This window comes from Radiomyces spectabilis (assembly GCF_025331425.1).
Source record: "Radiomyces spectabilis strain NRRL 2753 chromosome Unknown BYT42scaffold_18, whole genome shotgun sequence".
Classification (NCBI taxonomy): domain Eukaryota; kingdom Fungi; phylum Mucoromycota; class Mucoromycetes; order Mucorales; family Radiomycetaceae; genus Radiomyces; species Radiomyces spectabilis.
The window spans coordinates 421,426-438,705 of record NW_026251943.1 but is presented as its reverse complement, the minus strand read 5'-3'; the positions used below and the strand labels follow the sequence as shown (position 1 = coordinate 438,705).

Sequence of the window (17,280 nt, the reverse complement as noted above, 5' to 3'; positions counted from 1 at the left end):
TGCATTTATCATCACTTGAAACTTTTTGTCGAATAATTGCACAAGATGCTTACTGTATTTGCGGTAGCCCGAATCCGACAACCTACCGTCCGATCATGCAGTGTGCTGCTTTTCATAATGCGATACGCATCCCTAGCTCATGTCAGTTTACTCTATCTGATGAGCCTTGCTATTTTTATGATGCGACATGAGAAATTACTACCGATTAAAGCATGACCGGAACGGCGGCTGGCTTGCAATGGTTCCGTGGTACGGCACGCGAGTGACTTGAAAAAAGCTGGTTTTTTTTTCTGTTTTAGTTAAATGGCATCTCCGATCATCTGTCAAGACTTGGCATGACGTGCTTTGCTTTACTTTGCTCTGCGAGATGAATATCGGATTGCCTTTTTCATCGAGTCCGGATCAGCCACCTCCTCCTTGCCATACTCAGTCATGGCGGAAAGTATCTACGCTAAAAAGCTGGACTCCGATTCATGACCAGTACTTTTTGCCTGAAACGCATTATCCGATCCTCTTTGCTTCGAATGTTTATTATTCTAAAAATATCATGGTCAGTCGAAATGCTAAAAATGTCGTAAGATGATGATGGAGATCATCCTGACTGGCGGTGCCACTTTTTTCCCATATCATGAAATTTGGCCGATCATCCTACATTGAACATTTATGCGTTCAAGCACGCTGTAATGCATGCAGCAATAGCAACGACCAACAAGGAAAACATTCACTGATCAACTCTCCTGTTTCGAAGATCTAGCAACAGAGCATGAACTGTCTATTATTCTTTCCGTATGGCTGATTAAAGAGAGTCATGGGTTCGCTTTTGATAATACGGCGATGGGCTTACCATAAGTAGAAAAAAGCGGAATACTGGTACACAGGGCGTTTTACCATGTATTGCAATGCATTACCTGTCACCCTGCCAACACATGGTTCAATGTTGAGAGTGCAAGCAATATACGTTAAAGAAAACTGGTAAATAAGTAGCTACATGATATCTGACACTAGTGCCCGAGAATATTCATACTAGCGATAGACATATCAACTAATGATGGGCAAGCCCATCAGGCGGAACGGGGCTGAAATGGTTTTTTTTGGGGCCTTGAACAAATCGCCATCTGTATGTATAAATGAAAAAAAAGAAAGTATAAAGCTTAGGCAATGCGTTCTCTGTACGGATATACTCTATTTGGGGTAAAAAAAGGAGATGAGGAGAGGAAGCTAAGCGGAGGGAACAAAAAAAGAAGCTGAGACGGGTACCAAAGCACCTGTCAGACCACATTCATCGTTGTCATATGAAAAAGAAAATCGACCCTGGGTCTAGAAACTGTTGGTTTATCCTTCAATTTCCTTTCCAAAAGGTCTCCGCTTCTAGATTGCCCTCAACTCCTTTCCACTCCGTCCACAAAGTAAATAAAGCCATAGCCATATTTGGGGGAAATGGTAACCTTGATGGGCTTTTTGTTGTGGATAATAAAATTGCGTATTCCTCGTTCTTCTGCAAGACAAAGATTATGCGCAACGAAGCAAGCAAGCAAGCTAATGGAGACTTTTCTTTCTTGGTTGGTTGCATGGATCTTCCTTGCTTTTTCGGATCAAGTATTACAGGAATCTGGGCCATCACGTAAGCCTTGGAAAGAAACTATTAGGGGGAGACTGGGAAAGAAAAAAAAAAGAGTGTGGTGGATAAGGAGCAGGTCTCCAATGCAGAAATTTTTCATTTTGTCATCTTTGGACGGACCCCTTAAAAAGAGATGAGTGAGTGTGAACTTTGTTTTCTCATGTCTACTTGGACTTTCTTTTTTTTGTATAAATACATCATGCTTCATTTGGCCATGGTTTTGTTCATCCATCTTTCATCTTTGAAACTTCCCCATTACTTTCCTTATCTCTTGTGATACGCCTTTATTCGTTTCTTTCCCCTCAACCGACTTACGAAACATCATCACGAACTTTATCAACGTTTAATTATCATGTGTCCTACCATCGAATTCCATCAGGGCGTTCTGCAAGTATCGAGTTTTGATCCTCATTTACAGCAATACCAAACTCGGACGCTGTGTCTGCCTCAAGTTCCTGTTCTCGAATCGTTGGAACATCTTTTCACCACGACTTCATCGACGACGACGACGACAACGACGAATGTAAAGACTCGTCCATTTGTTTCCCGGTCGGGATCGTCTCGATTCAGTATGTTGCAGGGCTCCCGATTTACCGAGGTATTTGTCGATACCTCGCGCCACAGCATGGGTCCTGCCTCGTCGGTCCGTCTGAAAAAGTGCACTCGATGGTCGATCCGAAGAGCTCCCCGACGATGTGTGTCTCATCCAACCTTGAAACCCGTGTCACCATCAGGTAACCCTCTATTTATTTTTTTATTTTCATTCGGGTCGAGAAAAAAATGATGAATCTCACACTGTATGCGATAAACAGTTTCGATCAACACACATCATGCTTCGCAGTGTCGAACGGCTCCCAAACGGACGTTATCGAATGCTTTCCAAGCATTTGCTGGACTGATTCAACGAGCCAACAAGAAAAAGCGGTCGTCGCCAAACCAAAGTTGGCCCACAGAAACATGGTTAGATGAGATTTCATCCACCCATGGCAAACCATTGGTCGAAACGAAACGAGCCGAAAATTGGTGGGCGACCACTCCGGCCTTGATCCCTACCGCTTGTCATTAACAGTGACAGGATACTGTGGGTTCTTTGGCACTGGTTTGCTTCCTCATCTCTCTCTTTCTTTATTTTCATTCACTCGCCCTGTTGAATACGTTTTCTTTGTTCTATTTTCGACGTTGATGTCTTTCATTATTCCTGTTTTGTGTTTATTTTTGACTTTTTTTTGTTTTTGTTTCTTGCTTTGAATGGAAAAAGGAGAGAAAATAGTCCATCACGATACCGCTTTTTTTTCTCCTCTTTCCTTTTATTTTATTTCTCCATCATATGTCCATTGCAATCATCATTGTACTTTTTTGCCCTGGCGGCACTCGCTATTTTGTCCTTTTTGTATTTCTTGCATCAGCCCCAACGGTTATTTCCTTGGAACTTGAAAGCCAAGAGGCAACCACTCAAGCGTTTCTTATCATTCGCACTATCCCTCCATTCATTTCACTCCTTTATCCCATCTATGTCATAATTATACATTTGCTCTTTTTTTCCTGCTCAATGGATACATTGTTTGGCATGTTGAATGTTTGAACAAGGGCTCCATGGGGATTTGGTATTGGTCAGTTAAGAGAATTGCAAAATGAAAGATAAGAGATACTGTAAGAGGATAATGAAAAACCAGCAGGGGTTGACCAGAGGAGAAAGAAAAAAGGGGACTTCGATCAAGTACAGAATAGATCGATACAGGGCGGAACACCCAGAATACCATCAATAACTTGATTTAGCAATTCACCTGAAATAACTCAAGGCTACCAAACTCTTGAGATCGATCAGTCGAACATTTGATCGTCCTCCAATTTTTTTGTTTTACGACCGGCATACACTCATTTAAGCAAACACGTTGGAAAATTGATTTGCTACAGTCTGTCTATTCCGATCCATTCAAAGGAGAACGCTTCAACACCACCCGCTGGCTTGGCAAGCATCGGATGTGGCAGACCAAATATAATCCTACCTCCAAACACTATCAAGGCAGAACCTCCACCATTCAGCTTTCACCTCCTAGCTTCAACCCCCTGTTTTCATTGGATCTCGGCGTGGTCAAAGTTTTTCTACTTAAACCGACTTTTGCAATGGCGGGTGTTGGCGTTTTCCATGCTTGGAAGATACAGCCAAAACTTACCTTGGGCAATTTATCATCAGCATGTACAAACAAACAATCAGATACTCTTGCAAGATACGAACAGGAGCGGCAGTGGCCGTAGTCGACGACCAAGAATCAAAGACTCATTGTTTCCACGGATGCTGTACACATAGTCATTTCAGACATTGCTCGCAATGCCAGAAATGCGCTTGGTCGGTAACAAGATGATGCACCAATTGCTTACAAAATTAATTTATACCCTTATTATCTGCAACACTGGGCAATACACACTGCACTTGCCAATAAAGAATAATCAGTCATGATGTCTTGAGAATGGCATTTTATTATCTGGCCTTTGGGAGGGGAAATTATCGAAGTCTAAAAGCTGTAATGACGAAGGTTGGGAAAAAAGACCAAACAAGGAAACCCAAACCTATTAGACTACGTTGTCCCAGAGAATAGCGTAGCGAAGGGACCAGAAGGAGAGAAGAGGGACAACACCTGGGGAAAAAGAGGGAACAGGTGCGAAGGGAAGTATGAAAGACTGCATTACAAAGGGAACAGTCGTCGCCAGGACACCATAACCGCAGAGAACGACGAAGTGGAAAACATCAGCTGAAAGAAAGGGCAATAGTAACGCTTCAATTACTGTCATCGAAACGTTTTGACGAGCCCGTGCGAGTGAACGAGCACGGTTGTATTCACCTTGCGCGAAGGACCAATTCAGCTGCGGACGTTGGCGACACTGTCGTTTGGGTATGGATGGAAGTTCAGTATCATACTCGAGTATCATCCGATCACAGCGAGCGGAAACCTTGTCTGCTTGCCAGCATTACGGTCAATGCAAGATCAATAAACTCGCGAAAGGCAAACAGGATGAAGCAAGGAGGATGGGGTGATCCCCAATTGGTTCGAGCACGCCTCCACTCTTGCTCCTATCAACGCACACGCGTAAATACCCAATGTGTACAGATTCAGAGCTGAAGCAGATGGTGCGTCGATAATGATCATTAATATAGTAATGATCTAGGATACAACGTTACTTGGCTTGATGAACCTTATTTCTCAATTCCCACAAATGCAGCACCTATCAGCGATTTGACCAACTGACCCATAATACGAACAACATGTTCTATACATGCAGACCAAAAGTAAGTGGGCTATTCAGAAAAGAGAAAGAAAAGTTTTCAGGGGATGCACAGCAGCAGCGTAAGGTTTTTCTCGTAACAACATAGAAATATCAGTAGACTAGGACGACTACTACGGGAGGAGGATGAGGTAGTACGAGAAATACGGAAAAGAGGACACAAGATTGATGAAAGTAGAGCGGTTAAAAGCTGGTATCGATGTTCATCATGTTTCTGCGATATGCACGTTTTTGAGGGATTAATTGCCAAAATCAAAATTGTGAATCTCCATGACCGTTTTCGCGCCTTCGGCTTCGGGTGATCTCCGCCGTTGCATCAGGACAACGGCTTTGGTTTCGGTGAACTGGATCTTCCATACCGTTTTCGAAGGCTGGGTGAGGGTGCGTATTAACTTTCCCTGTTTCATGTCCCATAGCTTGATGCGGCCATCGTTGCCCGCGCTGACCAGACGACGATCATCAAATTGAAGGCAAGTCACCGAATTATCGTGGGCCGAAATCTGCTGGACGCATTCATACCGCTGAAGGTCCCATATGCGTAGCCATCCATCCGAACCGCCGCTCGCCAACACATTGCCGGACAGCTGCAGTTGTCCTACCAAAGAGGTGTGCCCATACAGCGTGGCAAGACATTGGCCCGTTTCCACCGACCACACGCGGATGTGGGACTCGTGTGATCCCGTAACGACCCTGTATCCATCGGTCACAATAGCATAAATGTGGGACAGATGGCCCACCAGCACATGTCGACACTGGCCCGTCGTCAAATCCCATATACGTGCTGTTGAATCGTACGAGCCGGAAACGATCAAATCATCCGCAATATCGAGACATTTAACGCTGGACTGATGACCAAGAAAAACGTGCAGCAGATTACCGTTTCGAATATCCCAGGCTCTCAACGTGGCATCGCGTGCAGCCGTCACCGCAATTTCCTTGTCTTTCATCTTTATGCATCGTACCGTCGATGTGTGGCCTGAAAGAACATGCCGTAATCGACCGGTATTCAAATCCCACACACGCACGTCCCTAAATAAAATTGAATCATGAGCTACCCCTTCCGCGCAGCAATGTAAGCACTGCCCATTGGCAATTTCTTTACCTATCGCAACCACCAGACACCAATGTCCTTTCGGGATCCTGCGATGTGCCTCCCATGAACTGAAGAGCCCAGACGCCTCCTTCGTGGCCGGTTAACGTCCGTACTTTATGTCCTGTATTAGTATCAAAAACTTCGATTCGATGGTTATCGCAACCGACGACGATGAATTTCTCATCAAATTGAAGTGATGTCACTAGTCCATCGGCAAATCCTTCTTCAACGACTTTAACTTGGCCTCCCTGGGCCCATGCGGCCGCGATGTTGTATTTTCGGGTGTGTTCCATGTGGGAAATCGACGAACGATAATTGATGGTGACCAGATCCCGTGGGTACGTAGCTCGGTGGAGTCGCAGGAGGTGAAATATCTTCAGAGTGATGAATGTCCGTCAAGTATACCAGGTGAATAGTAAACAGTAAAAGACTATCAAAAAAAGAAATATGTTGGCCAAAGGAGGACCTTCCACAAAGAAAAAGTGCAGTGCCCTTATATACAACCTTGCCGGAAATAGATGCGGTGTTACCTGAAAGCATCATGCTCAGTCGTTTGGCATCGAGAGAAATGTTTTCAAAATGAAGCTTGAAAAACGCTTGGGAGCTTCATTTACATCACCCATGTTTATATCCCTAATTGGGCTTTTTATTTTTACTTTTTTGGTATATGCATTGTGGGCGTCCGTGCTAAAGATCTTCTAAACGGCCTTTTGAACGGAGTTCTCGATCACAGGAAAAATAGTGTGGAGCGGTGGAACATCGATCTTTGATTCTGATGGAAGAAAAAGCTGATCGGCTTTGATTCAAGGGAAAGTGTTCACAACTTACTGCATCAATGTCAAACAGACAAAGCCGTCGCTGATCCCTGCAGCGACGCGTCTGTGCTAATGAAATATCGTCTGCCATGCGTGCCCAAGATTATCAATCCGTGGATGGTTTTTCCTTTTTTTTTAATACTTTCAACCTACATTGAGCATTCAACAGCATGTGGGTTCATTTTTACCATCGGCTCTGAGGTTCTGAATTGATAACCTAATCTGCTCACTCGCTCCAGCTGCTGCCAATGAATATCCTTCATTACCGCAGAAATACTTTGAAGTGATGTTACCACAAGCTTCCACTCGGTACAGGACTTGGCGACATATCTGATGGCATGTTGCTACTGATTACTATCGGATATACGTAGCTTCGAAAATATCTGTTCAACACTTGCTGCACCTCAAAATTCAGTTCTAAATCACTTTTTGTGCCTGAATATGATTTGATATGATATGAGCTGGGGTGCTGCCCCGACCAAGCGTCGGCCTAATATTTCACACTTCTAATCGTTCAATGGTTTCCATACATTTGACAAGTATCTTATATTTACATTTTTTTGCTAATAGTCCCAGTGCTTCGTTTTTCTTTTCTTGTCCATTGCACAAGAGATGATGCATTCATTCTTGCTTTTTTAAAGGGGACAAGAAGCGATAAAGCGATGGCTTATTCACTTTGGCGGTGTATTAACTGCAAAGCCAGACGGGATTCGATGGCTGATGGACTTCGTAGACGAGATTGAAGGACGTAACGTGTTTCGAGTATTGACAAGGAAAACCACTTTAGGATAAAAAGATAACATTTTAGTTGTACTGCTGATAGCAATAAACCCCCTTGGTAGAGAACTTTTATTGCTACGGCTACTGCTGCTCGTGTTTATGAATGTCAGTTTCCAAACTCAGCTTACAAGCCTTGACAGCAATGTCAAATAGTTGGAAACCATTTTTCTGACTGGTAAAAACCGTCGGTAGTTGGCCTGGTCGATGTTTGAGGCTTTTATAAGTCGTTGCTCATTACTTGATTGACCTGAAATTTTTTATATTAGTCCCTCTTCTTTTTTCCCGCGTATCACTTTGTTACTTTGATGTATATTGTCAGCTTCCTTTTATTTACGGCGCAATGACCAAAACGGGTGATGCCGAAAAAAAATTGTGTATCTGTTTATCTGATTGTATGCACGCTTCGTGTACACATTTGCTGTCTCATCTCAAATGGGTCGTGTTTCTATTCTTGGTTTTTCTTGACGGAGGATGGTGCTGGCGTGTCTCTTGTGTAATGTGTGTGTGCGTGTGTATTTATTACTGTATGGGTTGAGTTGGTTTGGCTTGGCCTGGCTTGGAATGGACGAAAGAATGTGGAATAATTCAAAAAAAAAAAAAAAAAAAAAAGTGGTGATATGTACAGAAGAAATCGACGCCGTCTCTTGGTCGGAAGAATTTCTTTCCTCCTCTCCCCCCTCGCAAAAAAAAAAGAACAGAAATGAATCGCGATATAAAAAAAAAAAAAAAGACGTGAAAACCAAGAAAAAAAGTGATTCATTATGTTCTACAATGGAACACGGACGAGTTCATTTTTTCTCCTCAGATCGTCGGTTTCTGAAGCGTCTTCAAATCTTAAACGAGATTGGCGGCGTCCAGCTCCGCGTACAAAGGCATCCTTTCGCCGCGGCAAGAATCCTCGAGGTTTCAGAGGACTGAACAGTTTGTGAGCGCGCATCATATTCAGTTCCGCGGATATCATTCGTAAATGATCAGGGTTTGACCGGGTATCTCTAGTGTATGTATTTGTGTCAGGATTAAACCGTGGCTGCGTCGTGGCTTCCGAACGTCGACGCTTCGATGTGGACCGACGACGCGGTGGCGGTGGCATAGGAATGAAACCATCTTTTTTCGACGACGAGGAGGAGGAGGGTGGGGGTGTAGGTGGCGACGTGCTCTGGACAAGCGAGCGCCGAAGTTGGGCAATGGTCTGGGACCATTTGGCACGGTGGGTTTCCATGTGGTGAGGCGGGGAGGACGACATGGCATACGACGTCGTGGTGGAGGTCGAGGGGGTTTGTGCATTTGAAAAGGAAGGAATACTTCGTCGCCCTATCAAACTTTTTCTTCGCGTAGTCTCTTCGTTTTCCTCGTCTTCTTCATCTTCACCTTCGCTCTTCCAACTCGATCTTCGTCGTCGTCCACGTCGAGTGCGAGCGGGATTTAATGACCTTGCCATATCATCGTCTTCTCCATCGTCCTCTTCGTCGTCATCCTCGTCCTCATCGTCCTCGTCGTCGTCTTCTTCCTCCTCCAGCGCTTCATCAGCCGTTTGCACCTCTTGTAGTCGTTTGTCCATACGCGGGACCGGCATCGGGGCTAATGCATCGCGGTTGGGGCTATCCCGCATTGAGTGGTCACGCTGCATAAATGACAGTAACTCGCCTTGTTGATCAAATGCCGATGGATCACTGAGCGATGGTGGAGGCATGTGGAGCGGTAACACTTGGGTCAAGAAATCGGCTGATAAAAAATTCAGAAACGGAGATGACCGTACCTATGCACCAGAAAAAATAAGTCCAAGTGCATTCCCTTTTGAATGAGACACTCATGCCATGGAATTCCCCCATGTTCCTCATTGTCCGTTTAACCACCGTCCCATGTTGAGCCATGTCCATTCCACTTACCAATTCTTCTTCATCTGGCAGACTCTCTTTACTGTCGACGGCGACCCAATTCTCTACATGGGACATGCGGCGCACTGGTGTTCGCTGTTTAGATGCATTTTTCAACTGCGCTTCTAGTTGTTTCTTCTTTCTAGCTTTGCGTTTTTTCAGCAGAGGCGGAATGGCTCCGTAAGGTGTCGGTGCTTGCGACGCCAGTTGCTTAATGAGCTCTTTATAGGAGAACTGGTCGCTGGCATGGGGTATAGGGACAGGATCCGATTGAGTGAACGACAACGTCGTCGACATGACGAGTATACCACGTTGGAGAAATGAATAAAAGAAGCCAAAGGATAGAAAAAGAGAAGAGAAAAATTACGGTAGTTGATAACAAAAAATGAGAGAGAGAGAGAGAGAGAGAAAGGAGTGGGGAGGACAGAGATATGAAAAGAAGGGTTTGGAAACTCTCTTTTTTCATGGCAACGGATAATTGATTTTCAGAACCAATAAGGTTCTTTCATGCCATAACAGGCCGTCTCCCCTAAGACCCGTCCTTGTGATGACGAACAAGCCCTTTTCCATCATTCGAATCAATAAGACTGTGAACAATATTAGTATGAATGGTTAACGTTGAATGGATTCATGATTATTGATTCATCAGAGAAAGAAAATATCCCTTTTCAAAAAAAAAAAAAAAAAAAAAAAAAAAAATTGAAAAAAAGCATGATGCGTTTGTGTTTTTTGAATGACATGTTCCAAAAAAAGCAACCTTAGTGCAGATCTTTTCAGCTGAGAAAACAAAAAAATAAAGATAACTATCAAACGCCATTTTATGCATAGAGTCTATTTTATTTCTAGGAGGCTTTTGTCGATCCTATGTCTGCATTGTCCTTTGAAGAGAGTAACAGGAACTGCCACAACCAGCGCTTTGCAGACATATCAACGACGGTACAGTACACACAGACCATCTATCAAGCTCATTATTTGTCATCATCCAACGGACGCACCTATTCTAGACGAGGTGTTTATTTTTGATTTGATGCATCTCACGTCATGGTGTACCATGATTGCATGGAATTCAGTGGCAAGAATGTCGATAATCGTGTGTGGGTGTGGGTGTTCTCGAACAGATGATTTATCATGGGATCTTGTGCCACCTGCATTTACCAAGATGACAATAGTACCATGTCATTTACCCATGCATCAAAAGCTGCGACAACTCCCACCAGTTGCATGATTGGTACTCCAGCCGTGTGCATCGATTCGCTTAATGATTCCATTCGTTTCTTTCTGCACTACTGATGTACCACCTGTCCGGTACCTCAGTTCCTTTGTGTGCAACAATCCTTCTTCCTTAATTTCCCTCTCCCCTCCATTTAATGAATGGTGCTTGCTTTTTATCAAATTTATATTTGCACTTAATGCACACAGGATAGCACGAACAGGGTTAAATTCAAGGTTAAAGGTAACTCATCACTTTACCTTGGTGCCCATCATTTGATTTTAAGCCCTTTTCTCATTCCATCATTCCCTCTCTCTCAGGATGCGCTTAGTGCTTTTGATGAACAGAAAATCCAAGATGGTCATGCCAACGCCACCTTGGTTCGCGGTGTATACAGCATGGCTGACTGCAAGGTAATATACAATATTTTCAATTTTGATAAGGATGATCCCCCCCCCTCGTGTTATTGATTAGCCTATTACAACTCTTGTGGCGCCACTCTTCCATCCCACAAAAGCGCTATCGACCACCCAAAATGGATGTTACTGTATTTGTAAGAAGTGCTCTGTTACATTTTTTGTGTTATCTTTTAATGAACAGCTGCGATCCGGCATGCGATAAGCTATTATTTCACAAGAAATATAAATGTGGCTATTGAAAAAAGCACAAGAGCGAGGCTATTTTGAAGATCTACTTGATCATTTAAAGCAAACTATTATCGATTTGTTGGTATGCCGCATACACACGCATTCTTCGATTGAGCTGTTATCCCAATCTCTGGCACTGTTAAGCGAAGATCAAAAAGCTGTATCTCTATTGGTCTATGTTGTCCTTGTTGTTAAACCTTATCAATCAAAGGGCCATGGCATTCTGGTTGAGATCTCCAAATTGACCGTCACATCGGCATCGGCATCGGCTGCGGCAGCGATCTGTCTCTTACCTCTTTTTCCATCTCGATCACCCCCCTTTTTTTTCCTTGATTCTCGGTCAACAATGTCCGATCTTGCCTCGTCATATCTTATTTTATGGGCTTCTCAGACTGGCAATGCTGAGTGGATTGCCAAGAATATCCATAGTGAGGCTCAAAAACGAGGCTATACGGGAGAATGTTTCGTCATGGACGAATGGGAAAAGGTCAGTTTCAGTGACAACTTTTGCCAACCTGTTTTTCGTTGCACCTGCTAACGGAATTGTTGAATTTTTAGTCTAATCTCGAAAAAGCTGGAGTCCTGATTTTAGTGGCATCCAATACCGGCGATGGCGATCCTCCGGACAATGCTATTAAATTCTGGCGTTTCATTAGACGGCAGAAACAAAAGGATTATTTGGCCAACACCAAAGTTACCCTCCTCGGTCTCGGTGATACAAACTACAGCAATTTTAATAATACCGCCAAACGCCTCGAGAAAAAGGTCAAGGAACTCGGAGCTACTGTCTTTTATCCAAAAGGCCTCGCCGATGACGCCGAAGGGTGAGTGGGCTGGAGATCAAGGCGATCCCATATTGCGATAAAATATTCATCTTTCTATTTTAAATAGTCTGGAATCTGTGGTGGACCCATGGATCGAAAAGTTGTGGGCCGAATTACCCAAAGTACTCGCCAAATCCGATAATGCCACCGCCTCCTCCGATAACGCTGTCGACGACGAACCGTCCGTGCAAGCCGTGACCACGGGCGTGCAGAATCTCAACGTGGCAGATCGCCCCTATTCAATGACGGCCCGCAAAAACGAGCTGTTGCCAGAAGTCGCCAAATACGTGGATCAACCAAATTCGATGGTCCAACAAAACGAATCCAAGGTCAACGATTATTCGCTGAGTGAACGCCACACGACGCTGCCAGATCCAGTAAAGAAATACACCGATTTACCCAATTCGCTGGTGGACACACCGGCCATTGCTGTCGGTCACAAGTTACCCATCGATCTTTCCGGTCTGCAGCCCAATGTCAAGCTGACCGCCATCCCTCGATTGCCGGCAGCTGTGGTACAGTTGATTCCCACCGGTGAAGCCGAAACACGACCAGATCACGTCCCTGACTTCGTTGCCACCCCGAGCCCGTTGTTTGACGCTCCCGTCACCCAGGTCAAATGCCTCTCGTCGCAGCAAGCCGAAAAGCGAACCTTGCACGTTGAATTGGAAGTCGAGGACAAGATCGATTTTCAGCCCGGTGACGCCATCGGAATCCTTGCCCCCAACAATGAAGAACTGGTTCAAGCCTTGTTGGCCAAGTTGTCATCGCCCGATCAACTGAATAGGCTGTACAAGATTGAAGGTGACAATTTGCCTTCCCATTTGCACAAAGCTTCCTCGGTCACCTTGGGAGAATTGCTTCGCTACGGCGTCGATTTGACCAGCACGCCTCGCAAAGCCTTGTTGCGTGTATTGGCCGAATATGCTACGGATGATCACGACAAGACCGCGCTCATGTATATTTGTAGCAAGCAAGGCGTAGCTCAGTTCAATGCTCTGCGAGACCTATCACCTACCCTTCTCGATTTCCTTACCACTTTCCCTTCGTGCCAGCCTCCTGTCGCTCGTTTGCTCGATGTGCTTCCGCCCCATATGCCCCGTTACTACTCCGTTGCCAATTCCCCCCTGAAACACCAAGGCAAGGTGCAAGTGGCCTTTAACATTGTCGATTACAAAATTGGCGAAATTGGTCGCAAGGGGGTTGCCACCCCTTGGTTGGATCGATTGACAGGTCACGTTCCCTTTGATAGCGGCAAAACCGTGGTGCTGACCGAACCCCGCCCCACCGTGCCTATTTTCATGAAACATAATACCAATGCTTTCGTTCTCCCTTCCGACACCAAGCGACCTCTTGTCCTCATCGGTCCCGGTACCGGTGTGGCCCCCTTTATCGGTTTCTTGGAACACCGTCAGGAACAATGCCGAATCCGTCAATCCATGGGCGGTGTTACCTCCCATCCTTCCCGCGATATTAGACGCGAGTTTGGTGACATTTGGATGTACTATGGTTTTAGAGATCAGACCAAGGACTACCTCTTCAAGGACGAGTTGGAAGCCTTTGTCAGCAATGGTACTGTGAACCGGTATCGATTCGCTGAAAGCCGTAAGATCCCCGGTCAGAAAACGTATGTGCAAGACTTGTTGCGCGAGGATTCGAGCCTCTTGTACGATTTTATTGTGAACAAGGACGCCGCCATCTACGTGTGTGGTGATGCCAAAGGCATGGCCAAGGGTGTTCATGAAGCATTTGTCGATATGTTGAAACAGGAACAAAACCTCGATACTCTTGAAGCCAACAAATTACTCATGGAATGGATGAATACTAGAAAATACCTTCGTGATCTGGTAAGTCGCAATTACCATTGTCCTGTTAACTTTGTTCATTAACCTTTTTGTTTTCTTTTTTCTTATAGTGGGCATAGAACGAATTTAATTTTAGACAAAAACGAATCAGCGAAAATGCATGCTGGTTCTTTTTTTTTACATTTTTTATCAAAAAATGCGCTGCTTTCTAATCTAGATGGAGGCGGAGGGCTTTTTTCCTTTTTTTTTTCAACATGCCTTGACCCTTTAAAAACCAACGAATGCTGAAGCAATAGACAAATCTAAATGTACTGGTTTTCTTTTTTTTTCCTTTCTTTTGCTGTAAAAAAAAAAATTGAGGCTCACAGATTAAGCTTGTTTGATCTTGGGCAGTTGTTCATCAATGACTTTTTGCACCGTAGGGTCCAGGGGTCCAGCGGCACTCACTGCGAAGAAAAATAATAGAGTGTAAGTATGTCGCTCGATTGGATGGTTTCATTAAAATGTGTGGTCTTTACCTTGTTTCTGGAATCGGTCCAAGTTCGTCTTGATGCTGGAATGAGAAGCATCGATTTGCGAAGTCTTAAGAATGGCGGTCAAAGCCAACAACCATTTCTTTTGACGAATATAAATTTCGAATCCCAGGGTGTGTGTGTCTATCAGGGAAGGAGCCAATTGTTCCAAGGGCTTGACGAATTGCAGAGCATCGTCCAAGGGATGGCCCGTCTCAAGATACTTGTCTCCCTCTGGGTCCTGATCAACAGGTTTCTTGGGATCTGCCTTTTGCTGCTTGGCGATTTCTTCCTTGATAAGCGCCTTGCGAGCTTCATTCTCCTTTTGGGCCTTGAGTTCCGCCTTGCGAGCCTTGCTTTTAGCCTTCTTCACCTCCGTTTCCGTCATACCCGTAGGATCAAAACTGCCATCCTTGGGTTGATCGGCAATCGCCAAATACGCTTCCACGGCTCCCTTGGCTGCCTTCAAGTAGAAAGGATGGGCACGAAGACGATCTTCAAAACGTAGCATATCCACGTACGCGCGAAGCGTCGTCTTTCTCAAACAGTAGGTATGGAAATCAAATTGATCGTCATAGAAATCGTTGTAGAACTTTTCAATAGCGTGGAATCGTTTTAACGCCTTGCCGTAGTTCTTCTTTCTCATGTATGCAAAACCTTCCTCAGTCACGAACCATTGACATTGCATATCCAACAAATCCTGCAGAGGAGCCACGTCTTTCTAAAAAGAGATCACGGTGGGTCAGTTCAATAGCCCCTCCAAAAGATGACGGGTCATCATGTCCCAACTTACTCTTGTGAACAGGCCAATGGTCTTTTCGGCTTCTTCAATGTGACTGGCGCGAAGCATGTATTTGGCGCATTTGGAGTTGATGAATCTGTCTTGCAAATCCAATTTGCGACCTTCATCCATCACCTGAGCCGCTTCTTCAAACTTGCCTGCATGCTTTTATAAATCGAAAACGATAACGGGTTAGCGTTGTTTCTCTTTTTTTTAGCCATGATTTGCTAGCACTTGCGCCGTACCTTGAGAATTCTGCCTTTGGTCATGTAAAGTTCCACGACAGTAGGTGTATGTTCAATAGCCTTGTTAATATGTTCCAAAGCCTGATCCAATTGACGATGGTAATCATAATGTTGAGCAAGATAATAGAGCGTCCATAACAAAGCGGTAGCGGGTTCTTTGGTATCTGGAAGCATCCATCATTGTGGTCAATTGCCCTGCCACCTGTGCCATTGTTTTTTTTTCTTTGCTTTGTCGCAAATCACTTACCTTCGCTGCCAGTGAAACTGCCACAGGCTTCCAGGGATTTACCGTAATCAATGACCAGATCAGCAATGATCTTTTGCTTGCTTTCGTCACCGTAGAATTTCTTCATGCTGTTGAACAAAGAAGGCACACCCTTTCTCAACGCACTCTGCAAGGTCGCGGCCACCTTGGTCTTGAAGCTCTCGCCTTCAGCATAACGGAGCACAAGATCTTCAATGGCCTTGGATCGAGGATACTGGGCGAATAATTCCGTTAAAAGTTCGCTGGTCTCCGCCTTTTTATCAGCTATATAAACACGACATCCACGTTAAATAGCATGCACTTGATTTCACCATTTTTTCCCTCGCGTATGACTTACCTTGGCCAAGACCCTTGACTTCCAAGAGACGTTCAATGTAACGACCATTGAATGGGTTTTCGCTGATCAGTAAGCGGTAACCTGATTCGGCTTCGTCCAATTGACCAAGACGGAACAAGTAAAAGGCTCGCTTTTCTTTCAACGTTCTCTTGTCGGTAACCTTGGGTTCAATCTTGTTGAGATGTTCCAAGGCCGCCTTGAAGTCCCCGGTTTCTTCCAACAACGAGTTGTGATACATCAACAATTCAGAGTACTCAAATGCGGGAGGCGTAGTCTACACACAGCCATCATTTTTTTTAAGTCTATTACTGCCAGTCGTATTGTCGGATAAGATGGTTCCTACCTTGAGGGATTCTTCATGGCTTTCCAAAATTTTCACGCCTGTTTCCGGTTTACCGACCATCTGGTAAGCAATAGCCAAGCCTAACCAAAAGGTAGGATTGGAGGGTTGCAATTGCACAAGCTGAGAGCGAGTTTCCTGGAAAACATAGCGACCCCATTTCAAGTCAGTGAATCGGTGAATGACAAGTGAGCAGAAAACACTTCATTGACAGTTTACCACCAAGCCATCGTATTGACGCAACTGAGTTTGCATGAGAGCAAAATCTCTGAGAATCTGAATGTCGTTCTTGTTGAACTTGAGTGCTTGAGTATAACACTTGGCTGCCTCCTCATAGTTTTTGTCGGCGCGATGAAGAAGACCATACACATGCCAACCTAAACACACACGTATAAGACAACGATTAAAGGAACCGGTCACTTTTGTCATGGTTTTTCTTTTACACTTACAGATATGGGAGGTAATATCGTGACGAATACCCTTCTTCACATGGTCATAACCTTCCTCTTTCTTGTCGAGATTGTTGAGGAACAAACCTTTCATGGCCAAGGTTTCTAAATCAACAAAACCATCAGCATCCTAAGAGATCCCGTGCTCGTCCTGTTCATTCTTACCGCCATGCTCAGGGAACTTCTTCAGAATGGAGTCGGCAAGTTTCAAGCCCTTCTTGTACTGTCGAAGTTCATAATTTTTCTATCACTGAACATTAGCCACCGCGCCCCCACCCATGGGAAACTACAACGCAAACGTCTTTTTTACCAAAATGTTCTTGAAAACGGCGCTTTCTTTGGGCGGGAGTTCCCTTTTGGCGTTCATGGTTCAACGAATCTCTATATCCGACGGAAACGTCCT

The 17,280-nt window shown here is 44.6% G+C and overlaps 5 protein-coding genes across 5 annotated transcripts; 2 read left to right on the top strand and 3 right to left on the bottom strand.

Annotated features, from left to right (window-relative positions):
- The first annotated feature begins 938 nt into the window (after window positions 1–938).
- Window positions 939–2,775, top strand: BYT42DRAFT_160440 (uncharacterized protein). Its single transcript, XM_051562323.1, has 3 exons — window positions 939–1,559; window positions 1,998–2,352; window positions 2,431–2,775. Exons 1-3 carry the CDS (start codon window positions 1,293–1,295, stop codon window positions 2,682–2,684), a joined length of 876 nt encoding a protein of 291 aa, XP_051418438.1. The 5' UTR covers window positions 939–1,292; the 3' UTR covers window positions 2,685–2,775.
- A 2,364-nt stretch (window positions 2,776–5,139) lies between these two features.
- On the bottom strand, window positions 5,140–6,286 carry BYT42DRAFT_505817 (WD40-repeat-containing domain protein; the record flags this gene model as incomplete). Its single annotated transcript, XM_051565052.1, has 2 exons — window positions 5,140–5,929; window positions 6,003–6,286. 2 exons carry the CDS (start codon window positions 6,284–6,286, stop codon window positions 5,140–5,142), a joined length of 1,074 nt encoding a protein of 357 aa, XP_051418437.1.
- Window positions 6,287–8,175: 1,889 nt separating this feature from the next.
- BYT42DRAFT_589567 (uncharacterized protein) lies at window positions 8,176–9,934 on the bottom strand. The gene is made up of 2 exons (XM_051570392.1): window positions 9,475–9,934; window positions 8,176–9,344 (listed from the first exon to the last, which is right to left on the bottom strand). The coding sequence occupies exons 1-2, from the start codon at window positions 9,757–9,759 to the stop codon at window positions 8,355–8,357; spliced, it is 1,275 nt and encodes a 424-aa protein (XP_051418436.1). The 5' UTR covers window positions 9,760–9,934; the 3' UTR covers window positions 8,176–8,354.
- A 1,731-nt stretch (window positions 9,935–11,665) lies between these two features.
- Window positions 11,666–14,067, top strand: BYT42DRAFT_550196 (uncharacterized protein; the record flags this gene model as incomplete). The annotated part of the gene is made up of 4 exons (XM_051566117.1): window positions 11,666–11,806; window positions 11,878–12,143; window positions 12,211–13,990; window positions 14,059–14,067. 4 exons carry the CDS (start codon window positions 11,666–11,668, stop codon window positions 14,065–14,067), a joined length of 2,196 nt encoding a protein of 731 aa, XP_051418435.1.
- Window positions 14,068–14,317: 250 nt separating this feature from the next.
- BYT42DRAFT_596080 (NMDA receptor-regulated protein 1-domain-containing protein) lies at window positions 14,318–17,244 on the bottom strand (the record flags this gene model as incomplete). The annotated part of the gene is made up of 11 exons (XM_051570912.1): window positions 14,318–14,394; window positions 14,467–15,181; window positions 15,254–15,406; window positions 15,487–15,650; window positions 15,734–16,015; window positions 16,089–16,362; window positions 16,432–16,566; window positions 16,648–16,805; window positions 16,878–16,982; window positions 17,043–17,121; window positions 17,188–17,244. The coding sequence occupies 11 exons, from the start codon at window positions 17,242–17,244 to the stop codon at window positions 14,318–14,320; spliced, it is 2,199 nt and encodes a 732-aa protein (XP_051418434.1).
- Between the last annotated feature and the right edge of the window lie 36 nt (window positions 17,245–17,280).

Coding starts and splice junctions, on each gene's coding strand:
- BYT42DRAFT_589567 (XM_051570392.1), bottom strand. CDS start 9,759: ATGTCGACGACGTTGTCGTTCACTCAATCGGATCCTGTCCCTATACCC. Junction 9,345..9,474: donor TGCCAGATGAAGAAGAATTG/GTAAGTGGAATG, acceptor TCTGGTGCATAG/GTACGGTCATCTCCGTTTCT.
- BYT42DRAFT_160440 (XM_051562323.1), top strand. CDS start 1,293: ATGAAAAAGAAAATCGACCCTGGGTCTAGAAACTGTTGGTTTATCCTT. Junction 1,560..1,997: donor ATGGAGACTTTTCTTTCTTG/GTTGGTTGCATG, acceptor GAATTCCATCAG/GGCGTTCTGCAAGTATCGAG. Junction 2,353..2,430: donor GAAACCCGTGTCACCATCAG/GTAACCCTCTAT, acceptor TGCGATAAACAG/TTTCGATCAACACACATCAT.